The 24176-nt window shown below is 37.4% G+C and overlaps 2 protein-coding genes across 2 annotated transcripts in view; both read right to left on the minus strand.

The window, feature by feature from the left end:
* Nucleotides 1-675, minus strand: part of LOC107749700 (protein FAM199X-like) — an 11416-nt gene extending 10741 nt beyond the window's left edge. Inside the window, exon 1 of the mRNA XM_016564846.1 lies at nucleotides 523-675. Within this exon, the coding sequence (XP_016420332.1) occupies nucleotides 523-650 (128 nt within the window). The 5' untranslated portion in view covers nucleotides 651-675. The remainder of the gene's footprint in view (nucleotides 1-522) is intronic.
* Nucleotides 676-17644: 16969 nt separating this feature from the next.
* LOC107749718 (probable G-protein coupled receptor 174) lies at nucleotides 17645-18977 on the minus strand. The gene has a single exon (XM_016564861.1). The coding sequence runs from the start codon at nucleotides 18783-18785 to the stop codon at nucleotides 17772-17774; it is 1014 nt and encodes a 337-aa protein (XP_016420347.1). The 5' UTR covers nucleotides 18786-18977; the 3' UTR covers nucleotides 17645-17771.
* Nucleotides 18978-24176: the final 5199 nt, after the last annotated feature.

Consider the following 24176-nt stretch of genomic DNA (forward strand, 5'->3'; position numbering starts at 1 on the left):
GAGACACACACACACACACACATAGAGAGAGAGAGAGAGATAGAGAATACACCAGTGAATGTCTGAATGATCCTGAGCGTGTGTTTGGGAACGAGGGCGGACAATAACATCACATAATTGACAAGCAGCCCAATAATGATTATTGTTATTGATGATTATGGACAATATAGCCAAAGTTAAAGACAAGTCACTGATCTATGAAGTATTAAACAGCAGCCAAATGGGATACATGGAATATGTGCGTGTGTGTGTGTGAGAGTGTGTGTGTGTGTGTGTGAGAGAGAAGCAGGCCAAACTCTCATTCTCCGACACAGCAGCTCTAATCATCTAAACCTAATCACTATATTCCCTGTTGAAGAATCAATAACATAAGTCGTTAATGTAGTCGGAGTATCAATATGTCTCTTCTGTATTCGTTATTTTAGCACCTCGGAGCTCATAATTAGCAGCGATTAGCCCTCTCTCTCAGGAAGCACTAAAGATTCACACAGGATCGTGTCAGTCTCCATATTTCACACATACCTGTTAGAAATTATCTGTTTTAGGCGTTTAATGTGACCAGCGCAAACATCCGCTCTCAGTCCTCTTCCGCTGCTGACGTCTTCTTCTTCTTCTTCGTCTTCTTCTTGGTGTTTAATGGCGGATGGCATACAACTTTTAGGTGCATTACCGCCACCTCCTGATTAGGAGTGTGGATCAGGACCGTACTCTTCACTCCCCTTGTCCAAATACCCACACTTGCGGTCTTTGCACTTGACCACTTGACTACTTATATGACGTATTTCCTGTATTTGGCCCAAATGTTCAAGTGAGAATGAAGACCACAAGTGTGTGTCGAACTTTTCATTACCTGATGGGACACACTTATAGTGTTGTAAAAATGCAAGTGTTTACATAGCTTTATTTTAATTTTAATCTTTTGCATTTTAAAATCAACTTCTTAATGTCTGTTCAGTAGTCCCTATAACAGATGACAATGTTAATTTGTGGTGCTTCTAATTAAGTGATAAAAAGCAGTTGCAAATGTTGTACAAAATAAATATCACCACTACTCATCTTTGCACCAATAAAACGTAAAAACACTGTTTTTCTACCAAATTATATGTAATATCTAATTATTATATTAATATTTAACTTGCATTGGAAAGGTTTCCGTGACCTCTCGCGAGATCTCGGCAAAAAGTCTCACGATTTATTTCCAGAACATGATGCATGATGGGATACACTAAGCCTCGAATACCGCTCCCGAGCGGTATTGGAGATAGTGTGGGTTTAGTGTGCGTTAAGGGCACTGCGCTCTGGCGTTTTTAAGACCTGGGCGCGCGCACGCGCTCTCAAGTGGCCAAGACCGCAAGTGTGGGTATTTGGACAAGACTACTAAATTCTATTATCGCTGCTGACGTCACACACAGGATGGGTTCTTCTTCTTCTTCTTCTTATGATGTTTAATGGCGGTTGGCAAACCAGCTTTTGGTGCATATTCCGCCACCTACTGGGATGGAGTGTGAGGCGATGATATCAAGGGTAAAGCTAATTTAAAAAAAAAAAAAAACCTCTACCTATATTTTATTATATAAATTTGTTCTTTTCAGAAAATTAAAACGGGTTCTTCTTCTTATTATTATTATTGTTGTTGTTCTTCTTCTTCTTCTTCTGTGGGTTTATTGGCGAGTTGCATACCAGCTTTTAGGTGCATATTCCGCCACCTACTGGATGGAGTGTAAAGTGATTTCAGTCTAGGTGTGCATTTTAAAATCTATATTCTGTTCTTAAGCTATCCATAAAATACATTATGCTGTTTTGTTCAGTATTGTTTATGCAATTTATTAAATCATATTTGATTTATAAATATTAGTTTAGACGTTAAGCATTTTTTTTTAATAGACAGCCGTTATTTTCATTGCATTGAATAAACAGTTTAACGCGGTGCATTATTTTGCTCATTGTGCCCCGGCCTCAGCAGACACTGAACACTTATTCAGTCTTCACATAAAATATAAGAAAGGAGATATTTGTTCAAATTTTATTTTGTTATTTTGTTTAAGACTAAAATAAGTTGTTTGTCTTAATAAATTGGGTAAATTAAAAATGCAGTGGTTAAATTTAAACCTTTTTTCTACTGCTCACTGTTTAAGAAAGGTTATAAAAAAGTGTTCAATAATTATCGAAAATTATCGATACAGAACTATATGAAACATTAGCCCTATCTCAGATGTATATAAACTGTTGAATAAATGCATTTCAATAATGCCTCCTCCAACTCTTGATTCTCTGAATGGAATCTGGTCTCAGTTCAGCTAAAATCTGAATTGTAGTGAGGCTTCACCACACGATAAATAATTTCCTCCAGAGCTTTTATTGGTGCGCCTTTTGTTTTTGTAATCAGGCTCTCAAAATGTATATACAAATTAGATTTATGTATTGGTTATTGGCTTCATTATATGTACAAAAAATGTCAGTTACCGTATTGGTGCATCGCTGTGAAATTTAGTAATTAATTTTAAAATTGTGTGTAGAAATGTTGAATACTAATTAAAGTCTTCTCTTGTGATAACTGTCATACATTGCATCACACTGTATGTATATGAAGCCAGACATATAAACACATGTTTCCTCAATTAATTTGAATTCTCTTTTTTGGGTTTTTAATGAAGATCTCAGGGCGCTTCGGTAAGAGGTCACATAAAGTAAAGTTTTTCTCAAAGAGTAATAATTCAAATTAATAGTCAGATATTTTTATATTGATACTGATATTTGTAAAGTGATTTGTGTGCAGTTGTGTTTATAGGTGCTCTTTATTACCAGGGTCTCTGAAGAATTCATTGCAGACGTGTCCAGTGTTGTGTTTAGAAACAGGTCTGATTGCAGCAGACACGTTTGCCAAAAAAAGATCAATCACTGCTCTTGACTAAATAACTTTTGTAACTTTGATTTTATGGATTAATCCGTTTTTGATTTACAGTTTATTGAATTTCTGTACCTGAATGCTACTTGTTAGACCTAAACGTTTCCTAAACTCAATTCAGGTCCTGAGTTCAGTTGATAATATTGGTTAAATAAATATTTAGTGATGTGATATGTCCTCTGCGTGGAGTAACGTCTGACACAGTTACAGCTTGTACTTATAAAAACAAATAGAAAGCAAATAAGTAGCATTAATAGTCATTAATTTTAGTTAACATGTAAAATAAGAAGAAAAATCTATGTTCAAATTTATATGTATACTTGTAAAATAGTGGAACATTAGTTCATTAATATTGTCTCAAAAGTCATAGGAAAGTCATGGAAATTTATTGGTCAAATGTGTACGAACCCTGGAATACAATGACTAATGTCAATAATACATACAAGAGCTGATAGAATAGCCATAAACATATGTAAACCGTTCATCTGAATGTATTTTTTCAGAGCATGATCCTTGTTTTTTTTATTCCCCGCATGAATGAAAATGTCCTGGAAAATAACCTCTGAAAAAGAGTGGGAACTCTGTCTGCACATCCACAACCAACTGAGCAGGGTTTCCGCGGGTCCTTAAATTTGATACAGCTAAATTCAAGACTTTTTAAGGCCATAAAGAGTCTTAAATGGTACAAGAAAGTCTTAATTATGATTTCTGGAGGTCTTAAATTTAGGGACTGAAAGACCAGAATTCCAATATGGCATAATGTGATGATTAAGGCTATGTTTTATTAAATAAACATGAGCTGTGTGCTGCTGTTACCGGGGAAACCGCTGTATTTCTGCTGCTGGCAGAGAATGAATGTGTATTTTCAGTACGCCCATCTGCTGTTTCTGGTCAGACCAATGGGAAAATGTACCTATATTTTTAAGCTTCAGACACGCAGAGTTGTAAATGTGAATTGGTGGATCGACAAGAAAATGGTGCATTATGTTACGATCCCATCCCCAGTCTAGGGTTGGGAGTAACAGGTTAACTAAAACTTGTACAGAAGAAATCAAAAACGTGGAGGAATCACTCCAGTCCTCTGCTCCAGAAAAATGCAAAAAACACCTAGTTTGGCAAACTTAATTTAGGAAAGCCAGAATTATGGAAGCAATAAATGTCTTCTGGAGAGAGCCTGGCCAAAACAACAACCAAAATAGCAGCTGACTAACAGGAGGAGTACTAAATAACCTATGCTCACATAAAAGAAAAGAAATCAACATCATAAGCTTTCCTCAACTCCCTCACTAACCAAAAACAGGGATAAACAGGAGTACAAAACAAAATGGCACCCTCTCCCTACAGCTTCCAAACTAAGCATAAATCAAATAAACCAAAATAAGTTACACTACCTTTTAATACCTTAACAAAAAAGTAAGATTAAAAGTAAATTTACATACACTATATGGTTACAACGCAATCTGCTAGTCAACAGGGATACAACTTACTTTCAGAAGTATTCACTTAACAGATAACTATTTAAGTTACCCCCTCAATCAACAGACATCTTAAAGAGAAAACACCCAACACAAGTCTGGAGAAGTGAGCCTCTCCAAACAGTGCTCAGCTCTTTTGTAGCTGTGTTCCGTCTGCAGCACACTCTCTGATGAGCACCACCTGTGGGTAATTTGAAACTGCCCAGCAAGCTAGAGAGATAGGAGGAGAGAGAGCACACACACAGGGGACACGTAACCACACCCCAAAAGGGTGGGAAAACACACCTCAACAATTACTCTTTAAATAAATACATCCTAGGGATGTAACAATTATAAAAATCTAAACAATTAAGGCAATAAAATACTTCATGTTATTTAATGTTTAATTATATAAAGTTATTTACTTAATATAATAATTGTTTAAATGCATATAATAAATTAGACTTTAGTCATCCAGTTTCTTAAAAACGGCTGAAATGTGCAAATGGCTTCAAATCAGCACATGGCATCTGCACTATAAGTGAGCTGCACAGATGACACGGTAATTGTCACTTGCACAATCGAGGCAGTGTCGCATCGTCACTGAAGTTTATAATTAGCATTTATTTTTAAGTCTTGCCAGTGTTTAAAGCATTCAGCACTCGTGCACTCTCCTAGACACTCAAAGCGCACACACATAAGGCCGACTCACATACAGCTCACCAAATCAGGCTCGTGCTGTGTGTAAGCTATTGTGCTACAATAACCCCACTGTAAAAACAAAAACGCACTGCATGATCAAACATTTAGGTCATTTTAAAATGTCTAAAAAATGCCCTGAATGAATGTCTGTAAAAATCCTGACTGGAGCATCACTATAAATAATTGTACATGATAAAAAGAAATCTTCAAAAAGATCGGTATCGGTGATCGTATCTACTGCTTCCTGATCGGAGCACCCTTGCCCTAAATAAATAAAACACTGCTGATGTGATCTTATCGCTAGCACACCCTGAGCACATGTGAGCTATTCGTCTTATCGGCAAGACATATCTGCATAATTTCTCATATCGGGCCAATGCCGATATGTGCATTTTAAGCCTTTTATCGTCTGATTCCGATAATATCGTGCATCCCTAGTGATTAGCACTTTTCATGAATAATTGTACAGCTGTAACCTTGAGCATGATTATTTATATGTTTAATTGTGCAGCCCTTGTATCAGTTAGTGTATGTGAACGGAAGCACATGAGCATCATATGATTCATTATTATTATTGTTTGTATGATTTTAGCTCGCTGTCTCGAGCTTCACAGCCCTCCATTCTCATGCAGATGAAACTGTCCGATGGCCATTTGCATAGATTTGAGGTAATCTTTCGCAAATTCTATTTGATTGCATTGTTATGTAGTAGTCACTGAAATGTGTAGTAGACGTTTAACTATATTTATCTGATATTTACAAATGTGGCGAAAATAGGAGCCTGCAATATCAGCAAGTCGGTCTCTCTACATTGTGTAGCTCATGGTATTGCTTTAAGCACGGTGCTCAGCGTCATTAACTCAGAATCTTTCTCCTTCATGAAGCAAGCATCGAATACCTCTCGCCGCTGGCTACAACTTAAGAGGACGCTACTTCACAACAGTTTCCCTTCTGCGATCCGGCAAGAAGACAAGAATGTCGCACCCGTCTGTTCCCTCGCATGTTGCAGGCAACAGGAGGAAATGTTTGAGCTGTTCACTGCCTATAAAGTTTGCAATAAAAAAACGAAGCAAATATTTTTCACCATCATAGCTCTGTTCCTCCTCACTCTCACTCCTATTCGCCCGCTGTAAGCAGAGTCCCGTTTCGAGCGGTGCTGGACCAGCTTGTGCAGAAGCTATCAGCAGTGCCCCGATCATCAGACAGCGAGCCTCCCCAGGTGTGTCAGAATGGGTGATGAGCACTGTCACAGGTCAAGTCACCTTTATATAGTGCTTTATACAATACAGATTGTGTCAAAGCTGCTTTACAGTGTTAAACAGGAAAATAGTGTGTCAATAATGTAGAGATGTGGACAATGTAGAGAGACCGACTTGAAAAGGAACGTCTCTGAATACGTATGCAGCCTTGACTTCCCTGAAAGGAGGGAATGAGACGTTGTTGTGTCTTGTATACCCGTTCAAAGAGTTGAAAGATTCAGAGTTAATGATGCTGAGTGCCGAGCTATAGAGTAGGGGGCTCCACCGCTAATAATATTTAATAATATTTAGTGGCGCAATGCAATCGGGCTTCAGTGTTTGAGGAAGGAGGGGGATAACCCCCAAAGCGTGAGCTACGCAATCTAGAGAGACGACTTTCAGGGACCCGGAGATGTTTTTTTTTTGTTTGTTTGTTTTTTTTATTAAAAAATGCTGTAATAAATAAATTACTTTCTGCATTTTCTTTAACTTTATATAATGTTCTGATTAATATATATATATATATATATATATATTAGGCCTTATAGTCAGTGTTGGGAAGGTTACTTTAGAAATGTAATAGGTTACAGATTACAAGTTACCCTATTTAAAATGTAATAGTAGTGTAACTTTTTCAATTACTTTATTAAAGTAATGTAACTGATTACTTTTGCTGTAATTTAATTACACAGTTTTTCTTAGTAACTGTAACTGATTACAGTTACATTTATTTTGTAATTAAATTACGTAACGCCGTTACATGTAACTAGTTACTCCCCAACACTGCTTATAGTAGGCCTTCTTTATTAGATCGAACTATTTTCTGTATTATGTTATTTTCATGCAAAAAATACACAAAACATTTTAAGTATACAAATTTGGCACTTACTATATCCCACACATATACAGGTGATACTGCTTTGCAGAAAAAAATAGGTGGCCTAAAATAAACAATCCCTACTATATTGTTTTTCTAATGTATATTCTTTGCCATGAAATAGCCTGTGATGCTTATGTGGAAATAAACTTAAATTAAACTAAAAAAAATAAAAAATACAATCCATCCATTTACTCTCCCTCTTGTCCAAATGGTATTTTCATCTATTAAACACAAGTCTGAGAGCTCCAGAAAGCACTTGAAAGTATCATGAAAGTAGTTTGTCTGATTTGTGTCTTCTGAATTCATTTGATTGCTTTGTTGAAAACACAGCTTAAGTCGTATCCGATCATAACTGTTTTCTCCCCAATTTAGATCTGGTGTGTCCCTGAGATTTCTTATTCTTCTCTTCTCTAGGTTCCAGTTTTGAAGTTCCTGGAACTTCGTTACAATGTTTCTCTAATTGTAAAGGAAATTAATGATATAGAGAAGAGGAGTATTCTCAAAATACAAGACTGATAGATCATTCAGATCATATTATCATATACTATTGCAAGACAAGATATAAGATCTTATATTTGATTTACACTTTTCTAATATATGGCAAATTGTATTAATTGTACTGAATTATTTTTTATTAACCATTTGTTTCAGTGATCGTTTGTTCTTGGTCAGCCAAGATTAATTGTGTGAAACTGTTTCTTGTTTGTCAGCAGTGTTTTGTCAACACATTTTCTCCTACATTTTGTAAAAATAAATATGACATGTCTGTTGCCCTGTGGTGATCTGCAGTGGTTTTGCATCTGTTATATCCTTGTACAGCTGTGATAAAGGCATGGAAAGTCAAATCTTGCAGTCATGCTACAATTTAAAGCTGCAGCACAGAAGTTTTTCTTCTTCTTCTTCTTTTTCTGTTAGGTCGGATTTTGTGGTGAATGTCAGTTTCACCTCATTGCTCTGTGTGTGTGGTCATGTCACATCTGTGAAGTGAGATAAAGCTCCGGCTGTTTCAGCACGTGTGTAGGGAAGCGTGTTAGTTAGTTCTGACAGCTTATAGTCATAGCTAATGAGCACCATTAGTAACACAAAGGATCATTTAAAAAGGCAACCATATGAGGAATCACCACGTTAAAGGGTGACATTTATAACTGACCAACTTCTAAAAACAAATTTATAGTCATCTTTGTAAAGAAATATGTAGCTTTGGAGCTGCTGCAGGGATGCTGTGTGAATACTCTCGGGAGTCTGCAGCTGAAGTGAAGTGACGCGCAGCTCAAGCTTGCGGTATGAAACAGGCCAAAAGTCTTAATTTTCTCCCGACATCAGAGCCGCTGAGGACAGTTTTGTTTTTGATGATAATGATAATTACGGAAATATATTCCGTTCAGCCAATCGCGGTGAGCTTTTAATCCACCAGTCAAAACGCTCCTTACTGAACAGACAGTTAAGATTTCCACTTCCTGCAACAGCAAAACACCCTCATAACAAGACTGGTCCACCACCATCTTTGAATGGTCATGAGCTTTGCCTTTTTTGGACTAGGCATACAGTTGATCTATGGATCCAAAAAGTTCCAGTTCGGTCATATCACTCCATAAAACATTCTTCCAGAACTCCTTATGTCAATCCAAATTCATTTTTAGCATATTAGCATATTCAACCTATTTCAGCCTTTTATGTTCTTCATGGTAGAGACCTGCAGTCGTGGGCGAGTGTGGGTGCAGGTAGAGACACGTGTGTGTGTGCAGGATGCGGGAGAATAAAATTATTTGTGGGACTCACGCAAGATAAACATATCTAAACATAAAATATCTAAAAACATATAAATTGCTATTCATCTATTGCACAAAAACAACAAGAACAACTAATATAACATAAAAATTATTAACATGCGCAAGCATATACAGTAGAGTTTCTATTTATAACACGTGTTTAAACCTTTAAGCAATGTAGCCAATCACAGACATATCTGTTGATTTCTGGAGCACAATGGTGAAAACTGCGTGCTCATGAATCCTTTCATTATAACGCACGAAGTGTAGACATTGTGAAAGATTCATTATGCATGTATTCATTGTGTTATAACAGAGCTTTTTGAGATCACGATGAACTGAGATGTCAGCTTTTTAGTGATAATAAAGGAGTGCTCTTTGCTCGCATTCTGCAAAGCCAGACCATGCACACAGCAGCCCATGCTTGCTTTTCTGTTAAAACTAACAGTGGTTTGTGAATGTCGATGCTTAGCCTAAATAACCAATATTTTATCGAGAGCGTTTATGCTGTGATGTTATGGAGCTTACGAGGTGTTACAGAACTATTTCATGTACATTTCATCGATGTACTGAAAAAAATCTATATAGGCTATTTTATGCGGCAGGAGCGGGACAAAACTTGAATGTTGCGAGCGGAAGTGGGACAAGATAAAATATATTTCTGCGGCAGTGGGACTGAAAAAGCTGTCCCGCGCAGGTTTCTACTTCATAGTCAAGAGTGATGTTTGGCAAGGTGTCCCGACATGAAGGCCATGCTTGTTTAGTGTTCTTCTTATACTCTGCACTGTTTTTTTTTGTCCTTTCATCAAGTCAATGTCTTGCAAGTCGTTGGTAGAAAATCAAGGTTTTTCTCAGTTTCTCGGATCAAACATTTTATTATCCTTGATGATATAGTTTTTTCGTCAACAGCCTCAAAGTTTAATGGTACAACACATTTAAAACTTATGAATAAGGCTGTATCTGTAGGTCTGCCCGGGGAGCAATTGGGGGTTCGGTGCCTTGCTCAGGGGACTTGATCACTGCAGTCGTGGGTATTGAAGGTGAAAGAGAGCACTGTTCATTCACTCCCCCCACCTACAACTCCTGCCGGTACTGAGACTCAAACTCACGACCTTTGGGTTACAAGTCCGACTCTCTAGGCTATGGCTGCCCCAGTACATACTTAGTGAGTACATACTGCCACAACCATCAGCACAGTTGGAGTCGAATCCTGGGCTGAAACCCTTCCGGTGCATGCTTGGCTTAGCTGCACCTGTTTCCCTTGTCAGGAGAGCCCTCTGTGGTGCCATCTGTGAACCCCTGGATCAGCTGAGAGGGTGTGGGACCCACATACATCTTCTATGGGCAGTCCAACACCACAAGTGCCAGGCTGATGCTAGAAGATAACAAAAGGGGGCTCCAGAGTCTCTCTGTCCACTCGGGACATCGGGCTCCAACTGCCCTGCCATAAGTTGAGTCCCCACTACTTTGACCCTTTCAGCATACAGAAACAAAATAAATGCAGTTATATATTGGTTATATATATATATTGGTTACACTTACCCTCACATTATGGCATGACACCCACGCTCCATATCTCCTTACTTAAACATCACCTCCCTTTCCCCAGAGCCTGGTATGACAGAAAAGCCCTGGATAATGGGATGGTGTACGCAGTCCGTGAGATCCTGGACTTCTGGCTTCGGAGGGTTCCTCTCCAGTACCTCATCGAAAGGTGGCTCGCAATTACATCCTGGACACAATCCTACATACCAAATTCCACGCAGACTCTCCAACTCGCCCTGCAACATGTGGACTGGGTCTGTTCCAGTGGGGTGAGTTTTTTTGTAGGGAAAGAGAATCGCAAAATAGATTGAGATCAAATTATCGGTGGTAGTTATTAGTGTTGTTAGATCATGCCTCCACACCAGAAATATCAGATCCAGACCTGGATGCCAGATCCTGTCAGAAAAATAAATTTTGTCTGAAACAGAACAGCTAGTCAGCAAAATTGTCTAATACCTAAAACCTGTTAACAGCAAGTCTTGTCTGGTACCCAAAACTGTGTTAACTGTGTCTTCTATCAGACCAGAAGTTGACTGAGTAAATCCAGTGAAGAGCAGAAGCAGAGACGAAGTGATGATGATCAAAAGGAGCAGTTATTGAATAAGTTTTGTTGCATATGTTTCAATGCTCAGAATTTGTCTGACCAGCACAAATCCATCAAGAATTATTATACCAAACTGCTTCACAACCACATCCCATAAACCTTGAGCTTCCATAACCATTCCTTCTTATCCCTATTCATGAAGACAAACACCCATACAATCACAAGACTAAACAGCAAGAGAAAAATAATAAAATAATAATAATAATGCAATGACTAATCAATGAATGAATCAATGAAAGTACATAAATTGTTTAAAATGATAATTATAAATGACTACAAGATTAAATGAAATGATTAAATGATAAATGATTATTAATGAATGTATGAAGAATAAATGAATATAAAAGAAAAAATAAAACACAACACAAATGTATGATTGCTTTTTTGAAGCAAAACATACAGTTTGCATTTGAGGATCCTCAGATACTTCAGTGTATTTAGTGTTCTCCACATTTAATAATGAGAATTCGTGGAAATAATGGTGAAACAGTCCTATGCTATTGGTTCTGATGGTGATTATGAAGAAACTGCAGATGTCAGAAGTCTAAATTATGACAATACTAAATTATGCATGCTTAATTCAAAGTCAAAATGCTTCTCGTTGATTCTTATAAAGCCTGTTTGATTTAGTTTAATCCTAGATGGTAATTAATGCAAAAGATAAAAGTGCATAAGATGCATTACAGTTTTTCTCGATTGCTAAAACACTATAACCAGGCTTTTGAACTAAAATTTCAAAACCATAACGCCATTTTTCAAAAAGCACACCCATTTTGCTGAACTATAAACACTATTCCCCTGCTTTAACACATGAGTCAGATTTGGTGAACTGTTACTGCAAAACTCTACACACAAATCCCTACATTTCTCAGTGCTTACACCATTAATCATCATTTTCGAGGGATAAATGCCATCAGCCTCTCCACATTTGTGTTTACTGTTTTGATAATACGAGGCATAGTTTCAAGAAATGTGTTTAAGCAATCGAGAAAAACTGTAAATGTAAGTGATTAAGTTGGGTGTTGCCATGGCAGAGTTATATTATTTTTATGGAAAGGTAATCTTATTTCTCTGAAACTAATAAGGTGAAGAACGTTATTATGTATCAGACAAATAAATGAAAGATTAGTTGTTAATATATGGAGCAAGCACATCACCAAAAAGGTCCTAGAATCTGAAACTAAAATGTTGCACTGCAAATAGCTGTCATTGAGAATGCTTATTTCTCTGAATAATGTGCTGTAGTTTACGTCAGTTTTAAGGTTTCCAAACATTATGAATAGACTGATGTTATGAATGGATTTGGTGGAATGGTTCAGAATGGCATTTCTTGTTTCTAAAGCAAGCGTTGCCCTGCCCATGTTGCGATACACTTTTTGTATTTCTCCATCCCTAAGGAAACTGTGTAAACTCAGCACAGAGAACTCGCACAACAATGTTCAGCAGAGCTACAACAATGACATTTTTAAGTTACCGGCCATTCATAACTTCTACTAGCCAAAAAAAAAAACATAAATAAACCAACAGCTTGAGGCTGTCTACACTTGGCGTGACAAAGCGACAGTTGCAAATCATTTTGTGTCAGTACTAGGGGTGATGCGATGACAAAAACTAACATCTCAATATTTTCTGGAATTTTATCGTTAAAGATAATTAGATAATAAGTGTGTTATTGTGCTGATATAAGGAAAACCGTGGACAGCTGACTCCTAAAGTTTTTGATATATATTTCATATTCTAAGGATACTTGAAATGTAAAATTAAAACAATTAAAACCGCCAGTAGGTGGCAGCAAGTCACTGTTAAGTGAGTCATTGCGATTGAACCGAATCATTCAAACGGTTGATTCATTCAGGAACGAAACACGGTCATGTTGCTCAGAGACGCAGAACAGTGCTGCGGCTGTGTTTGGAATGATGTTTGTTGGCGAAATAAAGCAAAAACAGTCAATATAGTGTCTAAAACATAAGTCTCTTGATATTAGCTTATTGTTTATTAAACTGTTGTATAAAATCAATATCACATTTGTAACCATACTTTAAAAAAAAACAAAAAAAAAAAACGGCACTCTTCATGTGATATTGAGTAACTGTATGAAATGATATAAATATATAAATTTTCTGCCCCCATATCTTGAATTATGTGATCATTCTTAATGCATATTAATAGACTGAATTATGCAGTGAAAGAACGCACTCTAAATGCGCACGCGCACTAAAGCCTGTGTTGGTCTAACCAGACTTCATCAAGTAGTCGCTTATGCGTGCCTCTGTAGGTGTGTTTTGTTTGGTTTTTGCGATATACTCGATAATGTCTCACGAGTTCAGTATGTTTGCTAAACCTGCGCAGATTTGGCTTGCATGAAGTTCCCCAAGAAATAAATGAGTGTACATAACTTACGAAAAGTAACCCGCCAAATTGAGGGGGAAGTCGTGGCCTAATGGTTAGAGAGTCGGACTCGTAACCCAAAGGTTGCGGGTTCGAGTCTCGTACCGGCAGGGATTGTAGGTGGGGGGAGTGCATGTAAAGCGCTCTCTCCCACCTTCAATACCACGACGGAGGTGCCCTTGAGCAAGGCACCAAACCCCCAACTGCTCCCCGGGCGCTGCAGCAAAAAATAGCTGCCCACTGCTCCGGGTGTGTGTTCACGGTGTGTGTGTGTTCACTGCTGTGTGTGTGCACTTTGGATGGGATAAATGCAGAGCACTAATTCCTAGTATGGGTCACCTAAAACACTTTAGTGTCACTTCACTAAAATTGGCTAGTGATTTGACAGCGTTACCCGCCACAGCTGATTTTTACCCGCATTTGGCGGGTGTTAATTTCAAACCCTGTATATATATATATATATATATATATACACTGAACAAAATTATAAACACAACACTTTTGTTTTTGCCCCCATTTTTCATGAGCTGAACTCAAAGATCTAAGACTTTTTCTATGTACACAAAAGGCCTATTTCTCTCAAATATTGTTCACAAATCTGTCAATATTAGCCTACTGTAAATCTAAATACAGTAGTACTACATGACCGCAAAAATACAACCACACACCTCCTCAGCAACGGCTCTGTGTTAGACTCATCGTGAAGATGAAAAACCACTAGAGTACGGTAGGTTCATTTTCATTTTTGACTTTTGAATTGCTTTATATGCTTTATTCTGATGTTATTTACAAGACTTAAGGCTATGTTCAAGTTTATGTAAGAATATCTAAGGAGCGCTCAGTTTCCAAGTCAAGCTGTGCTCACTGGCCTTTTCCTCGGCGCTGGCAGACCGGCGGAGAGACTCGTGAAGATGAAAGTCCTAGGGTAACATTAAAAAAACTGGTTTGGGTTTTTTGCTTTAGTAAATATTTATGGTTTCTATAAAAATCATGATACCGCGGCATCGTTACGATGGTATTAAGAGGTGGATTAATTTATGTAGGGCACCACTGAAGGCCTAGGTGTGAAATGCACGGCCCGCCACAGGAATAGACAAGTCTAATGCATGTATAAATGGTCATCACATGAGCAAGGCTGCAGTTTTCATGAACATCAGCACAATGTTATACTATTTTATACATCAGTTCAATAAACAAGGAGTTTTGTGAGTTGTATTTTAGACACAATATTGTCTGTTTTTGCTCCATTTTGCTGACAAAAATCAGCGGTTTAATGATCTGTTCATAAAGACAGTCACTTGTTTCACTACTGAATGAATTAGTAGTTTGAACCAGTCGGCTGAATAAATAACTTAGTGACTCACTCATTAAAAGAGTGACTTGCTGCCACTTACTGGCAGTTTTAGTTCATATTTTAAAATTTCATATTTTAAAATTATATTTCAAGATTCATTTTATTTCATTTCATATTCGTTTTATTTTTAAAACATGTCATAACATTATGTATGTGATTGTAATTGCAGTTTAAATGCATTTATTCCACCTCCGAGCTGCATTAAATAAAAATAAAAAAAATGAATTTGATTATTTAATGTACGCATTTGACTTAATAGGTGAAGCATACATCTAATTGGGGGGGGGTAATTTCTATTAGTGCTGTGAACTGACCACCACACAGAATATGAAGAATATGAAAATCTTCAGGAGTCAGACAAGCCCAACCCAGCCAATGTGTCAGAACAAAATACGTGTGGTTATACAGGGTAGAAGGAATTAGATAATCTCGTATGTAGCTATGAAACTATATATATATATATATATATATATATATACAGACACACACACACAAACATACATATAAATTATGAATATATAAATATTATGAAAATATCGATAGTTTAGATAGCAGCCTCTGGAGCTGAAATTATAATGTGTACCAATTGCAATCAATTTTGTGTGTGTGTGTGTGTGTGTGTCCACACAATCACTAATTCAAGCACTAATAATGCACTAACTAAAGCAAATTCAGATGTCTTTCATTACAGATTTCATTGGTATTTAAGCTCATGTTTACTGCCTTTCCATTTAAAACTCAGAACGCTGGACTGATACTAACTGCTGTATAATATGCAAAATATTTTCCAGTACTGTATTTGGCTGATTCAGCCTGGAGCAAGCTGTTTGAATGTATACAATTGTGTTGAAGACCATCTGGGAAAAAAAACAAAAAACAAACAAAAATAAAAACTTGCGTGCCATAGGAAATGAGGTCTGCCTGAAGCATTTTGAGGGGCAGTGGCCGAAATCACTGGGGGTGGGGCAGTTATTGCTCAGCTGTATATGTATTTGTATGTGTATATATATATATATATATATATATATATATATATGTTTGTGTGTGTATTAGTATATTAGTTCAATCATATTTTGGTCTTTAGCATTTTGTATTTTAAGGGGATTTTTTGTTACTAAATGTTTACTAAATATTTCCTATAAATTATGTACCATGGTGTAACCACTACATGGCTGTATAGCCCTATATTTAAACATATAAACAGGGCTGTGTGTTCCCTAGTTGCTGGGAACATTGTTTCCAAACAAAATTACTTGTATTAGATTATGTATTTGGGCATGTACAGTATTTAGACTATTAAAGACTACTTTTTGTAAAAGTTGACATTTAAAGGTTGATTTGAAGTGTCAGTTTCTGCATTATTATTGCGGTCAAATCTGGACACAGGGAATGCACTTTGTTACTCCTACTAGCTACATATAATAACTTGATCAGTCACATGAAAGTAATCAGAATAAATATTGACTAGGGTGATATTCCAAAATATATTACTGAGTGTTTACGTACCATATGAACAGAGATGTGGTCTGTGGTCGAAAAAAAACTGAAAAAGGTCTGAAAAACTCCACATCGCTGTCAGTGATTGACAGATTCAGATTCCAGTAGCTTTACTGGCATGATAAAAAGGCTTTACATCGCCAAAGCAATGATAGCGCTCTGATCCAGTGCAGTTGAGCGAATCAGGCAGTGATGGACAACGGTCTGATCCAGTGGCATTAGGCATTGTCAGATTAACAGTGCTCTCGCCCAATGGTGTTGGGAGAGCACCGGGGGGCCAATCACGTTCAGTGGGGGGTGCTGGGGGTTTCAAGAAGGGCACCTCAGCCAATGAGGGCAGAGGGGCAGTGGCTCTAGCCACCGGTACACCCCCTGTGCACGGCCCTGGCCTGAAGCAAGGTTAGAAACAGTCTTACACTGTCTCTTTACATTAGTTTTTTTAACACTTTATTGCGTGAAATGTATCAAAAGTAATAGTAAAGACTTTGCTACAAACACACACACAAATCTATTTCAAATAAATGCTGTTCTTTTGAACTTTCTGTTCACCAAAGAGTCCTGGAAAGATGTATCACAGTTTCCACCACAGACTGTAAAAAAAGATGGACGACGCATCTCCTCTTCCTTCCATTATAGAAAAATTAAGCCAAAACATCTCAGTATGGCCACTGTCATCTTGAGAAAATTACGTCATTTAGAGCCCGAATCTGCGCAGTACTGATCGTGAGCTGGAGCCACGCTATCAAAGTCCCACAGACCCAATCACAAACTCACAATCATGATGCCACACCCCGTTTTTTATAGTATCCAAATAACGAACTAAAAGCAAACTTATTAGAAAAATGATCACTTGAAAATACATCAGCGTTATAAGAACTAACTAAAATGATGGAAACCTCCTTTGGGAAGATTTATTTGATCTCTAATTTGATTTTTTCAGTTTGGCTCACGTCCCATCCGTTCACATGGAGAGGGTGGGGTTTATGACTTATACTGCAGCCAGACACCAGACGGCGATCAAAATGTTGTGGCTTCACTTTTCAGGTCACGTGCAGCACACTTGGTTTCCACAAAAAATCCAAAATAGGAAGCTCACAGCTGTGGTAATCAGAAATATGTCTTGAGCAATGAGCAGCAAATCAGCATATTAGAATGAAGGATCATGTGACGCTGAAGACTGGAGTAATGATGCTGAAAATTCAGATTTGACCACAGAAATAAATTACATCTTAACATACATTCAAGTAGAAAATTCGAAATATAATAATATTTCCTCACATTCCTGTTTTTGGTTAAGTAAATGCCATTTTGCCCATTCCCCTTCAATGCAGAATGAAGATTTCTCATGAATTTCTTAAGAAAAATGTTTGGAGTTTATCAATTGTACATACAGAAAGCTTTATTTTGTGGCTTAAAACAATTTCCCTGTGCTGTCTCAGTCAGTTCTGTCTGTCTGGTTTAGACCTGTTGAATTTGTGGAGAAAGAAGTTCTGTGCTGTAACGGCAAACTTTCGTGAAATTCTGGCCTGGACAGACGCCGCTTGAACTCATCAGTGGTGAAGTAGTACATAACTGGGTCCAGGCAGCAGTTCAGACTCGCTAGACACAAGGTAATCGGATGAGCGTGGAGCACTGCGTTCCTAAAAACAGAACTGACGTTACAGTTTGATTTGGCCAAAAAGTCTAAAGGGAAAGTGATGTGATAGGGCACAAAACACACCAGGAACACACCAGCACAACTCAACACCATCTTGAGCGCCTTGTGCTTTTCCCCAGTGTCCTGCAGCACGCAGGTCTTCTCACGCAGACTCGCCGCGGTCAGCCACGAGCAGGTGACGACTACAGCCAGCGGCAGAAGAAAGCCCGTGATCTCCGCGAATGTCACCAGGGACACTCCAAGTTCTTTGCTGAGTTGCATCATGGGTAGCTCAGAGAAGCAGAATGCTGTATTGGGGGTAGGGTTTTTTCGTAGAAGAGGGAACGGAAGGCATCCCAAACACACAATGAACCACCCGACTAAACACAAGCCACGGTCCTGTCGTCTCTTCGTGGCGCCGCAGCGCAGTGGGTGGATAATGAGGCGACAGCGTCTCACACTGATGCAAGCCAGGAAGTAGATGCTGGCGTACATATTGACGTATTTCAGATAGAAACAGAGCATGCAGGCGGCATCACCGAAAGGCCACGAGTTGTTCAAATAGTAGTAAATGCGCAGAGGTAGTGATAGCACCTGCAGCAGATCGGCGATGGCCAGGTTGATCATGAATATCACAGCCTTCTTTGTCTCCTTTATGTAGGCGTAAAAAACCCAGAGTGCGAGGACATTGCCGATCAGTCCAGGAACGAGAATCACAGTGTAGAAGATGGCATAGATGTGATGCTGATATTCTTGTATTGACGTTACTTGGTGCTCAGTAGCGTTATTGCAAGAGATGTGACTGGCATTCATCTTCCTCTCATTTAACTCGAGTCCGAGAGTCCTCCCGCTAACTCCTCAAGGGTTCAGCTTGGCATAGCACTGTAGTTTTGTTATGGCACACGTTGTGAGACACCTCTCAGCACTCAGATCGCTAATCAAAATCAGGTTATTTAAAAGATCCTTGAGAAAATCCCAGAGATTCTTCAGAGTCTACTGACATTGTTACGAGAGTCGTGTCCTGGTCTGAAAGACAGCAGAGACGCTCTAGTTAGACACAATCAAGCATTCTTACATTCTAACAGAGGAAGGAAATATGGGATGATATTAGTCTCAATGAGGCTCATTAGTCTCATGCACAACTATCCGTGAACTTGACAAATGTTGCAAATGTAGCTTACCACACAACCAATAATGGATGTGAAGAGAACTGTACGAATGGAGACATGTTTGTGAATTCAAGTGTTTTCTTTTGTAGTAGTGTATCATATTTTATGCATGCAACAAGACATTTGTGGATCAGGTGACATGCATGTATTCATCAGTGTCTATCCTATTGGATTCATTCAGATTTTGAGACTTTCTTACTATGGCTTTCAGTATTTTGAAACCCACATCTAGCTACAAATGAACAATCCCCAGTTCTATGAATATGAATTCATTAATCTACTCATCGGTTTGAAAAATTCACAATTGTACATTGCTATACTTAACTGCAACTCGTATCTGCAAAAGTCAGAATTAAATGAATGTGAAGCATTTTGTACAAACAGAGGCATATTTGTGAATAAAACAGTTCTATTTTGAATAATGTATCATATGTGCATGCAGTAAGATGTATATTTATTCACCAGATGACATGCCTGCATTATTATTATTTCATTCGTTTTGGTGCAATTTTTACATTAGAGATATACATTTTCAAAATTATTAGTGCAAAAATACCAACTGATCACACTAGTAATACTTTCATTACAGTTAAGCATATTTTCAGTCCACATAATCATTGTTTGTGTAGGCTACAGATGCCACATTAGAAAACACTCTTACATTGACGCGGTCATGAGGTTTGCTGCCAATACAGTAAATGTTCTCACTGTATGTGAGAATGTGACTGAATCTGAATCCATGTGACTGAATCTATACTGTAGTCGACCTTCACAGATGAAGGATGACTTACAGTAATGTGTCAGTATTTGCCATGGTAAGGCCTCTGTTTACAGTATCACATGCCATACTGTAATGTAAAATGCTGTTTGACTGATAGATCTGACAGACACATATTTGTTGATTGTTTCATCTATCTTGTACTCTATATTGCTCGGTGTTCACAAATCGCAAATCTCTCTATATTTTATAACAAAGTTATTAAACTGAGCGAGAAGAGAGCAATAGCATTATGAAAGGCAGTTATACTGTAAATGAAACGTTTATATAGCTGAAACACTTATGTTGTGTTGTGAAAAGGACGCTTAACATGCTGAAATGTTAGAAAACACTGACTTTTGGATGATCTGTTGTGAGATTAGTACTACGAGTTCTGAAAACGCACAACTTGTTACAACAAAACAAATAATAAAAAACTGTATTGAGGATATTATTATTAGTATTATTATTAGTATTATGTAATGAGATTAATTGTCCAATATGTGGCAAAACAGGCTATTAAATTTGACAAAATTCACTTGCATTACTTGTACAATGTGCTAATAAAAAGTATTTATGGCAAACTGGTGTTTTCCTATTTAATAGCATATTTCAGCCTATAGGTTGCTTATGTGTGTGTGTGTGTGTGTGTGTGTGTGTGTTGTGTGTTTTTCATAGTATTTGATAGTAAATATTTTAAGTGCAGTTTTAACATATCTGTGGCATTAGGCATTAAAAGTCCAGATTATGTATTCTTCCACACTCACTGTGTAACCGTTTTAGCTACATAACTGATAAATAAAATATCACCAGGAATTTCAGGAGTGAAAATTCAGTGCAGTATACAGGTTGCTGATTCTTGAAGTCAGATGATCAGTAAAGGACTTCAAACAAACAAACAAAGAAAATATCTATCTAAAAGCTAAAAGGGGTATTCAGTGTTAGCGATGATTCACTAAAGTGCTGTATTACAGAAATCATGATGACAACAGAAAACTGTTGTCATTAAAATGAGCACTGTTCCAATTATCTGTTAAGAATTATGGAATGTAATTATATATGCAGCTGTTAAAATTCCAATTAAAGCTTACATTTTTACAGTGATTCATATGAATAACCATGTAAAAGTGTTGTATGGGTGTTCTGGTGCAACTTCACAAAATCAACAAGGGGAAAACAAAACAAGTATTTATTGAGTAATACCAGCAGCACTTGTGAAGCGGAGGTGTCAAAAATAATCCGAAAGTAGAACTAAAAAAATATATAATGCTGTTTGTTTTGCAAACGTACTTAAGTTTTTTTTTTTTCAGTTTATTTGTACATCTCCACTACACAAGTGCTCCCGGTATTGTTCAATAAATACCCATGCAGGTAAGCGATATAAATTTCACTAATGAGCGCATCATCACCTTGGGTGTGTAGTATTTTTCTAATAATTCAACAGCTTGATTTCAGTTATTCCTTACCTATAAACTGTAGATTTGTTTCAAATGGACGATAAAAATATAGTGGCTTCAGTAACTGAAGACATGATTCCTGATACACACATACTTTATTCATATTTAATATAATTCTATTTCCAACAAATGCATAAAATAAAGTGGGTTGAATTCAAGGAGCTCCAAACAAATCTGTCAACTACCACAATTTACCATCATTATAAAAAGAGCAATCTTTAATTAATTTACCTTTTGGACAGGAGACTCCTGAAATCTGGAACCATAAAAAAAAACAAAAAAAAACAGTCTTTGCTCGGAAATGAAACAGTTTGTTGTCAATGGATTCCCTTGCTCCCCGTTTCGACTTTCTGTGAGGAGACCTGAGGAGACGCTAGCCTCCCCATCCGTACTGAGCACAAGGAAAACTATCAGGTCAATCCTGAACACACAATTTGCATTTCTGACCTACTGATTCAGGATGTGTGGTTTGTGTTTTTGGAGAGGAATGAGATATGAGTACTGTTTTGCATCTTGTTTTTCATATTTGTCTTCCACCTCTCACACACTAGCTGTGACCCGGTCCCCCTCACAACTGCAACAAGACACTGGTTTGTGGGCCACGTTTCCGTATGATGAACATGCAGCTCTTTTTTCCTCTTTGATTTCGGAGACTGTGTGTCAGTTTGTGGGTGTTGTGCACGGTTCACGATGAGACCATGTAATTTTTCTCAGTATGGGACTTTCCATATTCATACGTGTGCACTGTATTACTGCACTAGATCAGCCAGTGCGTTTCACAGAAACATATCATCCCACTTTACTGCATTTATTATTGATTAGTGATGTTACTGTATAAATTGTTACATGTTGAAATCCTACAAACACACATAACAAGCAAATTGTTTTGATCTGTAAAATCTAGATGCACCAATATTACAATTAAGTTAATCAGTAAGACAAAACAATTATAATTGTAAAAAGTTATACATAATATGAAAGGTATATCTAGAAATGTTGATTAGTACAACATGTATGATCAATATGCTTAAACTTTAGGGAAAAAAATGCTTTTTTGTGTACAATTTAGATCTAAGTAAGAAAGGAAAGAGACTGGTTAAAATAATATTGTTATAAACTGTCTTGTAAATAACTTTCCATTTAAAGGGACATAAAGGTTAACAGAGTAGAAGTTACATTGAGGAAGAAAAAAAAACATATTTCCTGGACTCTGTTCACTGTGAAGTAATGGACAGAAGAAGCTGAGAGTCTGTTTACCCTTCACCCAGAATCTGAGCACAACCCAGGCCATTTGAGATTTGAGTCTTTTTTTTATTTTAGGCTTTTCTCTCCAACCATTGTCACCCATTTGGCTAAATCAACTGAATAATTTTATTCTAATTAATCTTTTATTAGACGCATTAATAGTAGTATTAATAATATTTATACAACAGTTCGTTCCGGTTCTCAAATCTGATTGGTTGAGAACCATGATATATTGTACTGGTATCGCCACAGGAACGCCCTTTCACCGTTTGTATCACTCCGCTTCCAGTAATCTCTCAGCGAGTGTCATGGCGGACGCCCAAATTCACTAAAATTTAAAAATAATACTGTTTGTGTGTCACGGAATGTAGTTTTAAGAGTTTTTTTAGGCGAGAATGTACTTGTTTAGACTTCAAATATGCGGTAACGTGTATTTGAAAATGTGCTTTGGCGTTTTCGGAGATGTGAGCTCCAGGGCGTCAGCGGCCATTCAGCGCTCATGAACCCGTCGAGAGCAGCCTCACCTTGGCCAGATCTTCTGGAAATCACCGCTGGCTCTAATGTCTCTATAGTGGTTAAACATGAGATACAATTTGTTTTGGGTAATTCTAACGGGCAGTCTTTGGTCTCAATAATCTATTATTTGTTCCAGAATAAATAATTTTAGCTGAAGGCAAAATTTCATCACTTTATATTTTATGTAACTTTAATAATGTATATCAGAGCGCTGCCTTTGTACTTTTGACTGAATTGTCTAGCAACTTTTATGATGGCTGTTGTTGTTGTTTATTATTCAATAAATACTATTTTATATTCATAATAGTATTTAGTATTGAGAAACAGTGTGTGTGTGTGTTCTTGATGGTGATTCAAGTGACATTGTTCCACCATTAGATGGCGACAAGAGACTGTTTTACAAGTCAGCAGTAAAGACTTTTATATTGAAAGAGACTGAAACTGAAGTTATTTTTACTTTTAATAACAGCTTGTAAGACGCAGTTAACAAATCACCCTTAACAGATGAAAGATAGGACGACAAAGATATCTCTTTCCTCAGCGGACATTCAGACTAATGTTTTATTGTGAATATGAGATTGAGCTGAAGAATGAATGCTGTGTCAGATGCAGGTAATCACACTCTCAGTCCATCTCTCTCTCATAATACTCTACATATAATACAGAGAGCTTTTAATACAGTGATACAATAAGCTTTTAATGAAGCAACTCAATGTTCCTTCGTTACTAAAGTTCTAAAGTAACATTCTCGAATTAGTAACGGAGGCTTCAGCTCAGCTGTTAAACTGTCAAACTGAGATCTGAATCTGTGGCGGAAGTAGTTCAGCACAAAAGAGGGGTTTAAAGACACACGTTGTTGTTTTTCTTATATATGTACACACTCATGCTGTCAAACTGTTGTATAAACGCAGTATCACACTCGTAGACGTTAGATATGGCTGTATATCGGTACGCTGTGATTACCTACGGCCAAATCACAGCCATGCCGATATACAGCCATATCTCATGTCTACCAGTGTGATATTGCTCATTAATACTATTTAACATTGTGATTAAGGCT

Source organism: Sinocyclocheilus rhinocerous, unplaced genomic scaffold, assembly GCF_001515625.1.
Source record: "Sinocyclocheilus rhinocerous isolate Xijiao unplaced genomic scaffold, SAMN03320098_v1.1 scaffold2938, whole genome shotgun sequence".
NCBI classification, from domain to species: domain Eukaryota; kingdom Metazoa; phylum Chordata; class Actinopteri; order Cypriniformes; family Cyprinidae; genus Sinocyclocheilus; species Sinocyclocheilus rhinocerous.

Excerpts from the sequence above, each read along its gene's own strand:
- LOC107749718 (XM_016564861.1), bottom strand. The coding sequence starts at position 18,785 with ATGAATGCCAGTCACATCTCTTGCAATAACGCTACTGAGCACCAAGTA.